This window comes from Schistocerca gregaria, chromosome X (assembly GCF_023897955.1).
Source record: "Schistocerca gregaria isolate iqSchGreg1 chromosome X, iqSchGreg1.2, whole genome shotgun sequence".
Classification (NCBI taxonomy): domain Eukaryota; kingdom Metazoa; phylum Arthropoda; class Insecta; order Orthoptera; family Acrididae; genus Schistocerca; species Schistocerca gregaria.
Window position 1 is genome coordinate 676,843,365 of NC_064931.1, and position 17,837 is coordinate 676,861,201.

Sequence of the window (17,837 nt, forward strand, 5' to 3'; positions counted from 1 at the left end):
TAAGTTGCAACTTATCTTCAAGTATCACTCCTCATTCTTGTAAAGCACAAGTCCCGTCAGTGTGACCATAACCGTAGCCGAAGGCAGAAGCTCTGTTATTTAAAATATACTGGGAACATACATTTCATGACAACTACGAGTAGAAGTGAATGTGCATGCGATCAGACGAAGACCGCTAAAATAGCAACACGAGTCATAAAATATTTCTAGAACAGACATATAAGAGAGAATCACACAAACGATTTATTTATGTAAGAAAATGAAACACCTACAGCAGTCCTTATGACGTCAATTATTGAGTGGCCACCAGTTTCGGCGCTTTGGTGCAACATCTTCAGACTCTAGCAGATGCTGAATGGGTTAACACCATTCGTATACACGATGCATCAGTGGCGAACGTCACTCGTTTACGCAGACTACTTGTAACTACGATGTTGTCTCTCCAAAAAACTTGACAGTTGATGGTTGGAGAGACATCGTCACAGGTACAGGTAGTCTGAGTAAACCAGCTATGTTGGCCAGTGATGCTTTGTGTATACGGATGGTGTTAAACCCTTCAGCATCAGCTAAATCCTGAAGATGGTGCTCTGAAGCGCCGAAAGTAGTAGCCACACAATAAATGACATCATAAGGACGGCTGTAGCTGTTTAATTTTCTTACATAAGTGAACGGCCGAAGTCCCCCAGAAGTCCAGTCACAAAGATGGACATACAGAAACTATTTTTTGACTCACAAACAATTTAAATTGGTGACGAATGAGAAAATGAGAATGCAAAAGATGAATCAAAGCAAATTAGTTTCCTGTGCTTATATCGGGAGTGGACTGTTACCAAAAACGTTAATATTACCATTATTAGAGACTGGGGGGGGGGGGGATGCACAACAAGGATGAACTGAGCCTCAAACAAATTTTAACTTACTTATGGGTCATTTAAGATGATGCACGCTGAATCAGGGTTTTGCACATAAAACCTAATCCGAAGAAATTATTTGTTTACCGAAGACCATATGTGACTGGAGACTGAGTAACTTGATAGCTCAGGACTACACACATCATCTCACAGTCTCAAGCTAAAAACGAAGCTACGTAGGAATACCATATTAATTGATCAAATATTATAAATAATTAACATCTTCCTGCAGCATTAGGTCTCCATAACATTTGTAGTAGACACCTTAAAAAATGAGGTAATGTCCAGTGATATCCAGTCAATAATTTTCTGCTAGCTTTAAAACCAAAAGTTGTGTGAAATAATGTTACTGTTGACAGTGATAAATAGCAACGAATAATGGAACTGAACGAACAAGCTAGATCAGAATATCGTCAACACGAATAAGCAACATGATAAGTTAAATTGTATCGGCAAAAACGAAAACATACGTGTTTGATTTTAATTAGAAAGCAATTATTATAAAAGGGCATTTTACTGGGTAAAAAAATAAAAACAATAAAGCAAATTGTGAAAATATCCTATAACAACAAGAAAATATGATCACCATTGAAAGTAAACGTTCTCAAGAAAATTGTTCAGTGGTGTCAATAAATGGTCTGTAAGACGTAAGAAAATAGTACCTGCATCTTGAGAAAAAAAATTATATTTTGCATAGAAGTTTGAATAACTCAGATTCTGATCCCACTCCATTGTCACTGGGCCATCTATCTTCACTCGACCTACCTTTCCCTAAATTTATCCACTTTTTTTATATTTAATTCAACTTTACCCGTCCCTACTCATTTCTGTCAATCTTGTTCATACGCCCCTAATGTGTTCCTCTTTATTCATTCTCTTTTATTGGTGACTGGAATGAACTATAAAGGGTTATTCAAAAGAATGAAGAGCAGTCAAATTAAATCCGAAAACCCGCCACAACAGGACAATGGGATGGTTCCATTCAAAATCAGTCACCACACACGCTAATACAGTTACCTCACTGGGTGACAACACGATCAATTCATGTTTCTTAGGACGCGGTCAGCCGGCTGAGGGATCTACAACCGCGTCCATTGTTGCACTTCCTCATCCGACTGAAACCAATGTCTACGCATGTCTTTCTTCTGGGCACCAAAGACGTGAATTTTCACGATGGAATATCCGGGCTGTGCGGAGAATTTTGCAGTGTTTCCCTATCAAATCGCTGAAGCATAGCCTTCATCCGATTGGCAGTATGGCACCGGGAGTTATCGTGGAGCAGGATGGTTTAGCCCTACAATATTCCTGGTCGTTTTGAGTTTACAACGTTTCGCATTTTCTGCAAAGTGTCTTCATACTACTGCGCATTGATCGTGGTTCGACACTCGAGAAACTCGACTTGCAGAGGGCCCTTACAATCGAAGAAGAACTTTTGTGAACAGTTTCGGGTTTCTTGGATGGTGGTGGTGGTGGGGGAGGGAGGGGGGAGATGTTGGAAGTTTCCGGTGTTGGCTTTGTGATTTGCCCCGGGCTCTAAATGGTGGTACATACACGTATCGTCCCCTGTAATGATGCGGGACAGAAACACATGCCCTTCCTCGTAGTACCACAGCAGATGAATCAGACTTGACGCCTTTCTGTTAATCTTTTGTGCCTCCGTCAGGTTATGTTGCACCCACTGCACTCAAATTTGGTGGTAATGCAACTAGTCTTGGATGATGGCATACGCGGAGCGATGGCTAATGCCGAGCTGAACACGTATTTCTTCCTCCGTGATTCGTGGGTCTACTCGAATAAGGCTATCAATCCGCCCCATCAGATCAAGGAGTAATGGCTAGATGGGTGTCTCCTGGGCGCCGATCGACTTGCATTGAAGACCCCATTCTCGGAAACTACTCTGCCACTCGTGTATACACGTCAGAGACATGCAGTGTCCTCCGTACACAGCGGACATGCGACTGTGAATTTCACTTATGCCAGCAAACTCAGCCACCAGAAAACGAACCACACCTCACTGCTCTCCTTTGCTTGCCTCAATGTCAACAGATGGGTGGACACGATAGACTAGTCCGCCAACAATCAACATGACAACCGATCATCTGTATGCACCGGTGATGTGGCACTATGCCGTTCCCCAACCAGAGCGGTGACAATATCGAAACGAAACAACAGTGGGACCATCTATAGTGCGGTATATGTATTACGGCGGGAGTTCCATTTTCATTTGACAGCCCCTTATACCTCTGGGATTTCAGAAGAAGCCTGCATAAAAACTACGAGACATACAGAAAAATGACACCAGTCGATACAGCATCTCTCCAAGTCTCGATTCATAATACTCTCCGTAATGACATACCTACAGTGCGTACCACTAAAAGTATGCTTGTAAGAACATGTGAAAAAATTATTCGATCCATATTGTTACAGGTAATTCGCTTGAACCTGCGGATAGACAACCCAAGGAACAGATCTCCAAAAGCTGGCGGAGGGAGTCAGCATCAACAGCGATTTCAACAAGTCGCACGCATATATTGACGTTTATCGCACCACAACCCTTATTGAGCTCCTGTAATATGAGTTAAAAACTTGGAAAGATGCTCTGCCCAATGATACGCATCTGTTATCTGCAGGTCTTGTAATTTTTGCGTAATCGTCTTCTCAAACCCCAGAGGTCCTTAACGAATAAGGGTGTGTTTATCAAGAAGCCGATGCGCTGATTATTACTGAAGCAGCGTCATTATTGTTTCTGTCTTTCCTCTGTGTTCGCAGCTTATTTATACCATCGTTTTTCCTCCCTAGGTCCACAAACATCAAGAAATTATTTCCCTAAACTTTCTACGGAAGTTTTATAAGAGGCGATCAAGAAGTTTACACTTGAGGTCGTTGCTGCAGTGTATATGCAACGCAGCGCGACTTCGATGCGAGTATATACGCACCGACATATAGACAAGGAATTAGTGTGGTATTCGTATCTTTCGGTCGTGCATGCGATAAATGCGGAGATGTGAACGATGGCGACGTTATTACCAAATACGTCCAAATAGGACCAAACTGCTGTTATTCTTTCCTTGGCCGCCGAAAGACAAACACGGACAGACATCCATTGGAGAATGAAAAATTTGTATGCAGTAGCATGTCTGTCGAAAACCAACATTGTGGAATGGTATACCAAGTTCCGTGTTGGGCACGATTCGACACATAGAGCTGGTCAATACGGACGGTCTCAAGTGGGAGCCATGCGAGCGCCCAGCCTATAGTACTGCTCTCTCCCCATGCGACTATTACGCCTTTGGTCCTTTAAGGGGAGTAGGACGTCAAACGGGCCGACTTGGAGCAATAGATGCACCACAGGACATTTTAATTTCCACTGTCTATACTTTTACAAGTAAATTCATAAACCTTTGTCAGCATGACAAGGGAGGATTCAGGATTCACACTAGTAGCAGCGAAAGTTCAAAAACATAACAAAATATTTTTTTTTACATGTGAAATTTCATCAGTTTTTCACGTTCTATTGGCTGCATTTGTTGCTATAGGTACACTTTTCTTCATAAGTAAGAGAGACTGTTCGATGAATTTTGCACAGCATACAAACCATACTTACAGGTGTCTGAAACTCTAGAATCTATTTATTTTATGAAAAAATGAATGAGCTGTTACCTTTCAAACTTTATGTTTAGAAAAAACTCAAATTTTGTTGTTAATTATCTCAATTTTTAAAACAGTTTTTAATAGATTAGGAAAATTCTAGAGTTTCATACACCTGTAACTATGGTTTGTATGTTGTGCAAAATTCATCAAAGAATGTCTCTTACTTGTGAAGAAAAATGTACCTATAGCAACAAATGCAGCCAACAGTAAGTAAAAAAAATGATGAAATTTCATATACAAAAAAAATTGTTTTGTTATGTTTTTGCACTTCCACTGCTACGAGGGTGAATTCTGTATCCTTCCTGGTCATGCTGACAAAGTTTTATGAATTTATTTGTAAAAGTATAGACAGTAGAACATAAAATGTCCTGTGGTGCCTCTCCTGCTCCAAGTCGGCCCGTTTGACGTCCTACCCCCTTTAGAAAGTCCTTGAAGGGTCGGTGATTCCTGTCAGACGAGGATGTGCAGCAGGCTGTTACAGACTTCTTCAAGCAGCAGGACACGGTATTTTACCAAACGGGTATCTTCAACTTGGTGCCTCGGTGGGATGGTTGCGTCAACGGTCACGGCTATTTTGCCTGATTGGCATACTGATTCTGGACTGTACGGGCCTCCGGACTAAAATTTTTTAATCGCACATTACATATCTCTGACAACCTCCTTGCGAAAATATTACTTACCACATGAGTGTCTCCACCAAATTGTAACCAGCAGAATATCGTCGCTGGCAAACTATAAGTAACGGCTGACTACTTTCTCCAATTGAAAACTATCGCCCACTTCGCGCCAGCAGCGTCTCAGTGCCTGTGGCGGAGGGGCCGTGTGATGCACACGTTCACTGCCTCCGTCCCTGCACGGGAGTGAGCTGTTACCTGGGACGTACCTTGCAGCGCTGGAGCATGAAGCGGAAGCCGGAGAGCGTGTCGCCGGTGCCGAGCGACAGGTCGAGGCTGGTGATGGCCGGCGTGACGAGCATGTGCAGGTGCTTGCGGTGCAGCACGTGCTCCTCCGCTATGGCGGCCAACAGGTCCTCCAGCAGCTCCGGCGCTACAACACAAACCGTGCACGCCGTCCACTCCCGTCCTGTCGCTCGCACCATCAGCTGTCATTAGCAACGCTGCCGTACCAGCCAGACGGCACTTCCCAAACAGCGACGCTCTACAGCCTGCACGTAGTTCTATATCGATCACATTGTGCAGATCATCGCCAAAACCCTGACACTGTTCTATGGGTACTGATGCCAAGAGGAACGAACACTGATTGGTTACTGGATTACGAACACGTTGTCCACCCATAAATACACTACTGGCCATTAAAATTGCTACACCAAGTAGAAATACAGATGATAAACGGGTATTCATTGGACATAACTGACAAGTGATTACGTTTTTACGCAATTTGGGTGCATAGATCCTGAGAAATCATTACCTAGAACAGCCACCTCTGGCCGTAATAACGGCCTTGATACGCCTGGACATTGAGTCAAAGTGAGCTTGGATGGCTTGTACAGGTACAGTGGCCCATGCAGCTTCAACACGATACCACAGTTCATCAAGAGCAGTGACTGGCGTATTATGACGAGCCAGTTGTTCGGTCCCCATTCACCAGACGTTTTCAATTGGTGAGAGATCTGAAGAATGCGCTGGCCAGGGCAGCAGTCGAACATTTTCTGTATCCAGAAACGCCCGTACAGGACCTGCAACATGCGGTCGTGCATTATCCTGCTGAAATTTAGGGTTTCGCAGGGATCGAATGAAGGGTAGAGCCACGGGTCGTAACACATTTGAAATGTAACGTCCACTGTTCAAAGTGCCGTCAATGCGAACAAGAGGTGACAGAGACGTGTAACCAATAGCACCCCATACCATCACGCCGGGTGATACGCCAGTATGGCGATGACGAATACACGCTTCAAATGTGCGTACAGCGCGATGTCACCAAATATGGGTGCGACAATCATGATGCTGTAAACAGAACCTGGATTCATCTGAAAAAATGACGTTTTGTTATTCGTGCACCAAGGTTCGTCGTTGAGTACACCATCGCAGGCGTTCCTGTCTGTGATGCAGCGTCAGGGGTGCCCGCAGCCACGGTCTCCGAGTTGATAGTCCATGCTGGTGCAATCGTCGTCGAAGTCTTCGTGCAGATGGTTGTTGTCTTGCAAACGTCCCCATCTGTTGACTCAAGGATCCAGACGTGGCTGCACGATCCGTTACAGCCATGTGGATAAGATACCTGTCATCTCGACTGCTAGTGATACGAGGCCGTTGGGATCTAGCACGGCGTTCCGTATTACCCTCCTGAACCCACCCACTCCATATTCTGCTAACGGTCATTGGATCTCGACCAACGCGAGCAGCAAAGTCGCGATACGATAAACCGCCATCGCGATGGGCTACAATCCAACCATTATCAAAGTCGGAAACGTGATGGTACGCATTTCTGCTCGTTACACGAGGGATCACAACAACGTTTCACCAGGCAACGCAGGTCAACTGATGTTTGTGTATGAGAAGTCGGTTGGAAACTTTCCTCATGTCAGCACGTTGTAGGTGTTGCCACTGGCGCTAACCTTGTGTGAATGCTCTGTAAAGCAAATCATTTGCATATCACAGCATCTTCTTCCTGTCGGTTAAATTTCGCGTCTGTAGCACGTCATCTTCGTGGTGTAGCAATTTTAATGGCCACTAGTGTATAAAGCGTGTTGGGGGACGTGAACAACAGTGCAGTCGTCGTCGTATTGCGCAAACGGAGCCAGTTATCTGACGTCCAAAAGGAGATGATTATGGTCTTTAGGGACAAGGATGGAAGAAGCATTTACGAAAAGGCTAAGTTTTTAAACTGTTGGAGTGCCGCCGTGGTTAGAGTATACCGTGTATGGCAAAATGGCGCTATCCAAAACCGGGATCCAGACAACTATGCTGCAAATCGGACCATTGACGAGAGGGGTGAACGACGCAGCGGAAATATGTACGGGTGAATAGACGTACAACTGGCGAGCAACTGACGGCCCAGATGAACCAAGAGGCTACGTTCAGCGAACGTTGCTGCGTATGTGCCTCTGCAGCAGGCTCCTGGTTCATAATGCACTTGTGTTGACTGCTATTCATCGGCGACGAGCGCCGGAACTTGCACGGCAATACCTCAACTGGACGTCTACGCAGTGGCGATAGGTTCCCTTTTCAAATGAATCATGTTTCATGAATGAAACCAAACATCCTGTAACAATTGTCGTAAGAGGGAGCATATGGCCTGAGGAATGTTTTCGTATCCTTGGAGACGTCCACACCTACACGAAGTTTGTTGTACCTCTGCATAATGGCATCTACTAGAAGGACAATTCAACATGACACACAGCTCGCAGTATACGTGCATGGTGCTAATAACACCAGGACGAGCTTACCATACTTCTCAGAACACCAGAATGTCCGGATTTAAACCCAATTGAGAATCTATGGCACCACCTCAGTCGGCGCCATGGATCCTCAACCAACAAATCTAGTGCACTTGGCCACCGCACTGGATTCGGCATTGCTCCACATCCCCGTACCTTCCAGAACCTTATTAACTCTCTTCTTGCACTCGCGCAGCGATCCGCGCTACAAGAGGTGGTTATTCAGTCTTTTGACAGATGGTCACGTTAATGTGACTAGAGTGAGGACGGATGTGAGACACTTCAATGTCTTCTAAGAGGACAAGACTTAGGCTCTGAGTGTATTATACTTCCACTTAGCCGGCCGCGGTGGTCTCGCGGTTCATGGCGCGCAGTCCGGAACCGCGCGACTGCTACGGTCGCAGGTTCGAATCCTGCCTCGGGCATGGATGTGTGTGATGTCCTTAGGTCAGTTAGGTTTAAGTAGTTCTAAGTTCTAGGGGACTGATGACCACAGCTGTTAAGTCCCATAGTGCTCAGAGCCATTTGAACTATTTGAACTTTCACTTAGTCATTGCTGGGAGACGCCTGACCCAGTTCAACCCGGCTGCCATAACGCACACAGCAGCAGCCGCCTGGAATATGCATTCCTACGACTCTCGGGACGTCAACGCCATCGACATATTGCCTGGTAATGGTGTGGAAAGAAGCAATCCATAAAAGATCATTAGCAACTGTTCGGTTTGTCTCCAAGTAGCAACATACACCCAGAAAAGCAACTATAAGGAAACTGTAAATTTGATAATCATATTATTGCTTTCATTTTAGTGTTGTGATGGAAATCCGATTATTGTTTCAGAAAAGGTTTGATAACAGATACCTATAATTAATTTAGAAATAACATACATTTTGTGAAGTAAAAGCAGTTATTTCATGTTTTAAATACTGTCAAGTGACTGACCAACTTATTTGGTACTGACTACAAATGTCCCACGCAAATGCAATTTCATCTCTAATAAAAATAATTATATAAATTACACCGAGGTGACAAAAGTCGTGGGGTAGCGATGCGCAAATATGCAGATGGCGGTAGTATCGCATATACAGGGTATAAAATGGTAGTGCATTGGAGAAGCTGTCATCTGTGCTCAAGCCGGCCGTTGTGGTCTAGCGGTTCTAGGCGCGCAGTCCGGAACCGCGCGACTGCTACGGTCGCAGGTTCGAATCCTGCCTCGGGCATGGATGTGTGTGATGTCCTTAGGTTAGTTAGGTTTAATTAGTTCTAAGTTCTAGGCGACTGATGACCTCAGCAGTTAAGTCGCATAGTGCTCAGAGCCATTTGAACCATTTGAACCATCTATGCCCAGGTGGTTCTTATGATAAGGTGTCAATGTGATTACAGCCGCACGACGGGAATTAACAGACTTTGAACGCGGAATGGTAGTTGGAGATCAGGAGCGTTTGCGCAGAGTTGGCCGTGCTAACAGACAAACAACACTGCCTGAAGTAACTGCAGAAACGTATTAGTTAGGACCGTGAGGCGAATTTGGCTTTAATGGGCTATAGCAGCAGACGACCAACGCGAGTGCTCTTGCTATCAGCACATCGCCTGCTGCGCCTCTTCTGGGCTCGTGACCGTATCGGTTGGGCCGTAGAGGACTAGGAAACCGTGGCCTGGTCAGACGTCTATCGATTTCAGTTGGTAAGAGCTGATGGTACGATTAGAGTGTGGCACCGAACCCACGAAGGCTTGGACCAAGTTGTCAAAAAGTTACTGCGCAAGCTGGTAGTGGCTCCATAACGGCGTGATCTGTGTTTACATGGAATGAACCGGGTTCTCCGGTCCATCTGAACCGATCGTAGATTGGAAATGATTATGTTCGGCTTCTTGGAGACCATTTGCAATAGTCTGTGGCCTTCGTGTTCCCAAACATGTCACCGGGCGTAGTTCGCGAATGGATTTAAGAAACTTTTTAACAGTTCGAGTGAATGATTTGGCCACTCAGATTGCCCGACATGAATCCCACCGAGCATTCATGGGACATAATCGAGAGGTTAGTTAGCGTACAAAATCCTGCACCGGCAACACTTTCGCAATTATGGACGGCGATAGAGACGTAACAGTGCAGGGGACATAAAGTGCAGGGGACTTCCAACGACTTGATGAGCCGATGCCACGTCGAGATGTTGCACTGTGTCAGAGAACGGAGGTCCGACACGATATTAGGGAGGCATCCCATGACTTTTGTCACCTCAGCTTCTCAAGCTGTTAGCTATAATACGAGCGTTCGAACTTTAATTGTGGCAATTATTTATTTACAGCTGGTACAAAATAGATATGTGTTTCAAAGTTTTACTGGCCTTCAAAGTAGTCACCATCATTGTGTATAAACCGTTGCTAGCGATGTGGAAGTCGTAGGATACTCTTAGCAGTGCCAGTTGTGTTGACAGTTCGAGCGGCGCGGTCTATTGCCCGACGAATTTGTAGCGTTTCTGAAGCGAATGCCGTGAAATGTTTCCTTCAGTTTAGAAATCGAATTGAACTTACGAGGGCCTACGTCAGGGGAGTGCAATAGTTGGTATATCACTTAGCAAACAAATCAGTAACAGCTTGCCCTTTACATGCTTGAGCATTGTCCTGTAAAATGATGGTCAGGTCCTGCAGAAAGTGTCATTACTTCTGTCTTTAAGCTGGTCGTAGGTTGTGTTCCCAAAATGAAGAGCATAGAGATAGAAGTGATGACACTTTCTGCAGGACCTCACCATCATTTTGCAGCACAGTGCTCAAGCAGGTACAGTGCAAGCTGTTACTGATTTGTTTGACTGATGGGGCTGCTAAGTGCTATGCCACTTATTGCACTCCCCTGACTTATGTCATCGTGAGTTCAACTCGATTTCTAAACTGAAGGAAACAATTCACGGCATTCGCTTCAAAACTACTACAAATTCGTCGGGCAATAGGCCGCTCCGCTCGAACGGTCAACACAACTAGCACTGCTAAGGATATCCTACGACTTCCACATCACTGGCAACGGTTTATACACAATGCTAGTGACTATTTTGAGGGTCAGTAAAACTTTAAAACACGTATCTATTTTTTACGAGCTGTAAATAAATATTTGCCACTATTAAAGTTGCAATCCTCGTAAACCCACCACTGTATAAATAAGCTTCCCTCAGGAGACCCAACAAACTGCTCACTAACAGTAGCAATGGACGAAATATCACACAGCGCTGCATCACTTAGACACACAACACTTTTCTGAAAAAATTAGCGTTTGGTCTGAAGGTTATTCAGTGACAGTGGCAAATTTCTGAAACAGTAGGTCTTGTAGATTTAGACTGAATCTAAGTCACACAAAGAGTATACTCGTAAAGTGTTCTAGAGCTGTAACAGGTACAGTATGCTGAGAGTTTTGTAAGCAGTGAAACAGTCAATAATCAACACTAGTTTGGAGGGCAGCGAAATGCTCATACTTCTTGCAACCATCCAATAACGTGCCTCTGACAATAATACACACGCAAACCGTATAGGGGTTGGATAAAAATATGGAAACACTATCAGAATTATCGTCATTTTTAACTGTTTTCCGTCTTATCCTTTAGTTGCTTTAAATTCGTGGAGGTATGTGCCGTCTATGCAACTAAATGAAGGCAGTTTGTTTGTTGGCAACAAACTGCCTTCATTTAGTTGCATAGACGGCACATACCTCCACGACTATCAGAATTGTATGCTTGAACATAAATTCAGACTCTAGCCAAGCCGTCAGCTTGCGCGGTTGTATTTGACGACGAACGGCACCTGTGCAATGTTCTCAATACGTTGCAAATGTCAGCCGTGGTCAGAACAGTGTTCTATGTAGTGGTGAGTGCGTCATGTTGGAAATAATTAAATGCGAACGTGGGCAAATTGTTGGTACTCGTATGGTGGGTGGTCCCTAACCAGCGAAGTTTGGTGCTTCAAGGAGCACGAAAGTCGAATGTTTATACCATATACAGCGAAAGCGGGAAAATGTCACCCACCACGTCACAGCGCAACCGAAGGTATATGTTGAGAGACGGTCGTTGAAGAGGACTATGACGAAAAATATGTGGGCGACAGGTGCAAAAGTCACTGCACAACTGAATGTCGCACGACCAGGTGGAATTTCAAAGCCATACATCAGTGATGCAAATGCCCGTAATTAGAAAATGTGCCGAAGGCATAAACCCTCCACTACGGAGCAATGGAAGAATGTTGTCGGATGAGATTTATTTCACACTCTTTCCAACTTTTGTTCAGGTTTACATCCCAAGAGTGAAACGTGGCGGGTTTCGGTGATGATGTTAAGCGGCCATATCGTGGTATTCCATGGGTATCGGTACCCAGCAAGGTTACATTATTGCCAAGGATGTGGTCATTTTGGCTGATCAGAGCCATCCTAAGGTACGTTTGTTCCCCAATGGTGATGCTGTGTTCCAAAACGACAAGGCCGCTGATCACACAGCTCGCATAGTCCAGGACTGGTTTGTGAGTACGAGGATGAAACATCGTATCTTCCCTGGCCTCCACAGTCAGCAGATCTCAGTATTATTGAGTATTTGTGGTCTACGGTGCACACAGAACCGGGAGACAACGTGGAGACCATTCTGTGTCCATTGTCTGTGGTGGCATCACGGTCGGCACACATCCTACCGCTATCACGTCAAGGGAAGCCGCAACATTTGTCACCATGGTGCTACAGCATGTGGTCTACTACTTGTACGTAATCGCTATCCACCTCCATGAGCTATGCCACTAATCACGTCCTGCTGCGTTCCTCGATCTCTACGTCTGCAGCTACATGTTTACCCGGCATGCCATTATTCAGTATATGGTTCATGTTATCTCGTACGAAACTGAGCGGTTCACTGATCTATTCCACTCGCGTAAAGGGCGAGAGGAAAGTGACAATTTGTATCTCTCCGTACGCAAGATGATCTCTTTTATCTTATTTTCATGGGCCCCGTGGGAGACATACTATGTAAGCACCAGTTGCAGTTACGTCGAATGTTGGTTTTATAAATTTATCCTATAGGGTTTCGTGAGAACGACATCTTTCATTCAAAGATTCCCGTTTAATCTCTTTTGTTGTAAGTTCATCAGGATTATAGAGACTTGTTATAATCTTGATTTTCTTCTACATTTCAGAATTTGAACTATTATCAATCACACTAGTCTCTAGTATGCTGTTTGCGTAACAGATTCATCGTTTTTCTCCAGATACTGCTCAACAGATCTGATTTATATTCGACGTACTTATTACTGACTTCATGGATATGTTCCATTTCGTATCACTTACTGCCATTAATTTTAATTATTCAAGCTATGTGACAAGCTCCGGAAGGCTACCATCAATCTTAAAATCTACCGTGCTGCTCATTAAAATTAAGAATTACCAGGAAGGATAGCAAATAGGGAAATTTTTGTACGATAGGAAGAACACACGATTAAATCTGTAAGTGATTTGGGATATACAGGGATCGAAATTTGGGAAACAGAGCTAGATTCCTAACAGCAACAACGCACTGACATGGCTGGACATCCAGTCCAGCTGAGCTTCAGTGATATATATGGATACGTCATTTCACGCTGCTGCAACTGTCTCTCGTAGTGGTGGACGAGGGGCGGTATCCCAATCTCCCGGCAACCAAAAACTAGATATCTGTAATGGCTGAGAGATCTGGACATCTGGCTGGCCAGGGCAACAACTAAACGCTCTCTATATGTAGGAGGACAGCACGTGGCATTGCTTTATATTACTGATAGATAACATCACGGAGGCCTCGAAGAGAGGCATTAACACGCCAGAAATGTAATACTTACTGTCCAAATTATCTGCTACGTGAACCAGATGTGATCATGTTGTGTACGTAGTGCCACCTCATAGCATCTCGCCAGGTGTTTGGCCCACATGAACGCTGACTCAAGCCATCTGGCCACGTTCATTCTCTTTGCAGCCTCCACATACGGCACCTTAAATAGTGACGCTGCACACACAACCGGGAGACAACGTGGAGCCCGTTCTGTGTCCATTGCTGTCTGTGGCGGCATGACGGTCGGCATACATCCTTCCGCTACCACGTCAAGGGAAGCCGCAACAGTTGTCTCCATGGTGCTGCAGCATTCGACACACTGTCCGTGTGTAGACTTGTCTCTCTGAAAATGAGCCCAATTCTTGACTCAAGGTTCATTACGTGGGTGTACGATCCTGCGCGGCAGAGGGAACAAAATGTCTGTCCTCTCGGGGGTTAGTTAAGTGGCGCCTACGTGAGATCGTCACCAATGGGAACAGCACAATAAACGGCAATTTCAGTCGCCCATGATCCTGAGACTGTCGAATTCCGACACATGCTGAGAGATGGTTCTCCTTCTTACACGACCCATAGCACGATTTCTCACAAAAAAACCAAGTGACCTCTGAATGAGAAACCTGCTGCATTATCTTCCGTTATACACAGAATCTAGATGATGTTACTTCTACTTCGTGTGGTTGTGCTGAACATTTGTATATCCATGTGTGTAACATATTTAACGCCGAACTGACGCTTGTTACACGCCACCTTCATAATGCTAGAATCTTAATGGCTGGTAGTGTAACAAACGTGCATTCCTTCTCTTATTCATGGAGTGAATGTGCGTTCATAATCGAAAGCAAACACAGTATTGCATGTCTATTGGAAGGCTTACAGCTGGGAATAAGATCCCATTTTATATTTCTCATTGAATGGACAAGTACATCCTGGTTCCACAAAACACACGATGTCATTGCTCCAGTGGCAACTTCTGCAAAAATTCAGTGTGCCACAATGCGATGGCATAGCCTTTTGACTTACAAGGATGGTAATTGTAACCTAACTGAATATATTAATTTTATGTATATACACTGGACTGTTTAAATACATTTAGATGTTATAATTAATAGTTAAACATTTCGAGGAATATAAAAAAGTTCTGGCAGTGGGAATCGAACTGGAGCTCATAAAATTGCCGGTAAGTTCTTTTTTTTACCTTAATTTTGTTGGTCATTATATTCGACATGTTGTCTAGGAGGACGCATAAGATACCCCTTCAAGTTCATCGTTGAATACCACACTCAATTCCCAGCCTTCTGACTAAACACGCTGAGCTACCATGCCGGCATGCACTTGACCACAAGACCATGGCACCATTATGTCAACTGCTACTCAAAAATCTCTCATATTCTAGCCTTGTACTCTCAAAGAAAATACTGACCTGGTGCTGTGCATGTCGTTGCATCAGAACGTGTCCACTCAGAAACACACTTCTGTGTCCTTTCTCTGAGTTGATCGTAATGCGACTGACCAACATTTCAGCCCTCGACACTGGTTTGTAGTTATCGCAGAGAGAGCGTTACAAAACATGTTTTCCTCCGCTTTATTTCCATATCAGCCTGCAGTCGAAGAGAAGTGGCATAACTTTAGTACGATTAGCAGCTCGCATTCGAATAGAAATACCGTAATTTTTGTGCTATTACCAATTCGAATTCGAAGAGAAAGAGCGTAATTTTAATGAGATATTTACAGTGTGCTGAAGCACATTACCACATGATACCCTGTCACCGTTGCAGTGTTCGAATGAAATCGGGTACATGTATAAATGGTAATCGTGAACATATCCACAGTAGACTACACTTTTGGTTTATAGTATTCCAATAAAGTTATGGCTGAAAGCATCTGCCAATACTGCATTTTTTCCTAGCTGGTGTACTTATATTTTAGAACAACAAAGCCCATGTCTGCTACCCACATCTTGATCACGAATGTTTCTTGAAACACAATGGCTTCCATTGTTTGTTGTGGAGCCTGATGCATAGGTCTCCAATCTACAGAGTACTTGTGTAGCTCTTCAAAATATTACCACAAAAGATCACTACAGTACGTAATACGACATAGGGCTCAAGAATGTTTTAAACAGCTGATCATAATTTCTGATCACTCAATTTCATTATGCTCGTACGGCGCGTAGTGATTGGAGCACCCATTAGAGGACTTCCATCATTGAAATGGAAGGTACTGTTTTGAGCACTTACCGGAGATTACATCTTCCATAATGTTTCTACCTAGATTATTTCTACAAGTGGTCAATTGAACTCAATTTTCATATAGAGCAATATGATCGCACATTTAAGAGAAAACGAATATGTGCCTATGATTAAATAATATTTCTTGACTAGTAAATGTCTTTCAAGACTACAGAATATATGGTCTCAGGAACACCGTAAATAGAATCACAAATTTTGAATAACGATGCGGAAAATACGCACTTGAAACTATGGAAATTAACAGCTTCTGTTTCGTATGAATCCTACAGTGTGAATGCTCTTACTGACACCTGATTAGGTAACAAATAAAAGCCGTCATTTCTGAAGTTCAGATTTTTCAAGTATTATGCTGCATAATCTAATACGACATGTCACTAATGGCAACAGCAAACATTACTTATAATAAAATCAAATTCTCATGTCTGTGAACAGCTTTTCACACTACAGAAAGCTCCTTAACAATACAAGCAAAAACAAAAGGGATGAGAATACTTCTTAAAACAGTATATAGGAAAGTATTTTCATTGATGTAAGACAGCCAGGTAGAATGTTTAGGATGTGCAAAAATGAAATTCGGTCTTATGAAACTACCGACCGTATTATTGGTCCAAGTGACTACTGCGTGTATCACATTTTGAAATTTATGGCTCCTCCTTGAAAAAGACACTTTATTTGTTCTTCCCCAAATACTTTTTGGCGATAGTACACAACACTCGTCGGTTTTCTTTTATTCTGTACTACGTTAATAGTGACTGTTGTAAAGCTGAACATCTTATTTTTTAAAATACTGCTATGAATCACTTTTCGCTAAAGCGCGAGTTAACACATAATATGCTCTCTTAAGTGTCAGCGAACCTTCTTATTACAGCGGTAATTTTATGGTTTAGGAACATAGATGTTATGTTAAGTGATAAACAAATTTCATTAGTAGTAAGAAGCTCATGTTGCAGATGGTTTGCTGTTTGAGGAAGACGTAACAGACCACCAAAGTTGTGACATAAATAAATCCAAAAAGTAAAAGGAACTCTGTTGAACATTAGCAAAAACAATTCATAGCAACAATAAAAAATTAAGGTGTTTCTCTATGTGGAAATTTACACTAGTGATCCGAAACATCATGACCACTTGTATAGCAGTTTGTTTCTCCGTCTTTGGAACGAAATACATCACAGATTTTACGTATCAGGGAACCGACAGTTTGTTGGTAGGTTTGTGAAGGCATGTGGTATTAGATATCTATGCACATGTCATATAATTCGAATAAATAACGGGCCGCTGATTTGGGTACGCGGTGTTGGCGCCCGATTGCGACCCAAATGGGCTCCATAGGATTTACATCAGGCGAATCTCGTCGCCGAGACATCTGAGCGAATTCATTGTAATGCCCCTCAAACCGCCGTAGCGCGGTGCTGGCACCGAGACGCGGACAATTATACTGCTGAAAGATAACATCGCCGTCGGGGACGACGCTAAGCATGAAGGGATGCAGGTGGTTGCAGCTGTCAGAGTGTCTTCGATTACTACCATAGGTCCCATGTAAGTGCAGGAGAATATGTCCCATAGCATATTACTGCTCCCACCAGCCTGTGTGCGTGGCGAGCTGCACGTTTCGAGCCTCTGTTCACCTAGATGACGGTGTTTGTGGAGACGACCATCGACCTAGTATAGCAAAAATGTGATTCGCCCGAAGAGACGACATGCTCCCATTGATCGATGGTCGAATCCTGATGGTCCCGTGCAATCGTAACTGGCAATATCGTTGGGTCAGCAGGAAACGCGTAGGGGAGCTCCATCTGTAACTATGTACGATGAACGGTG

The 17,837-nt window shown here is 43.8% G+C and overlaps 1 protein-coding gene across 2 annotated transcripts in view; it reads right to left on the minus strand.

Moving 5' to 3' along the window:
* LOC126298749 (uncharacterized) overlaps nt 1-17,837 on the minus strand; it is a 527,298-nt gene that overhangs the window by 403,314 nt on the left and 106,147 nt on the right. Inside the window, exon 2 of one of the 2 annotated variants that reach the window (XM_049990194.1) lies at nt 5,446-5,609. The exons of the other annotated variant lie outside the window; for it this stretch is intronic. Coding sequence (XP_049846151.1) covers nt 5,446-5,609 — 164 coding nt within the window. The remainder of the gene's footprint in view (nt 1-5,445; nt 5,610-17,837) is intronic. 2 annotated transcript variants of the gene reach the window in all.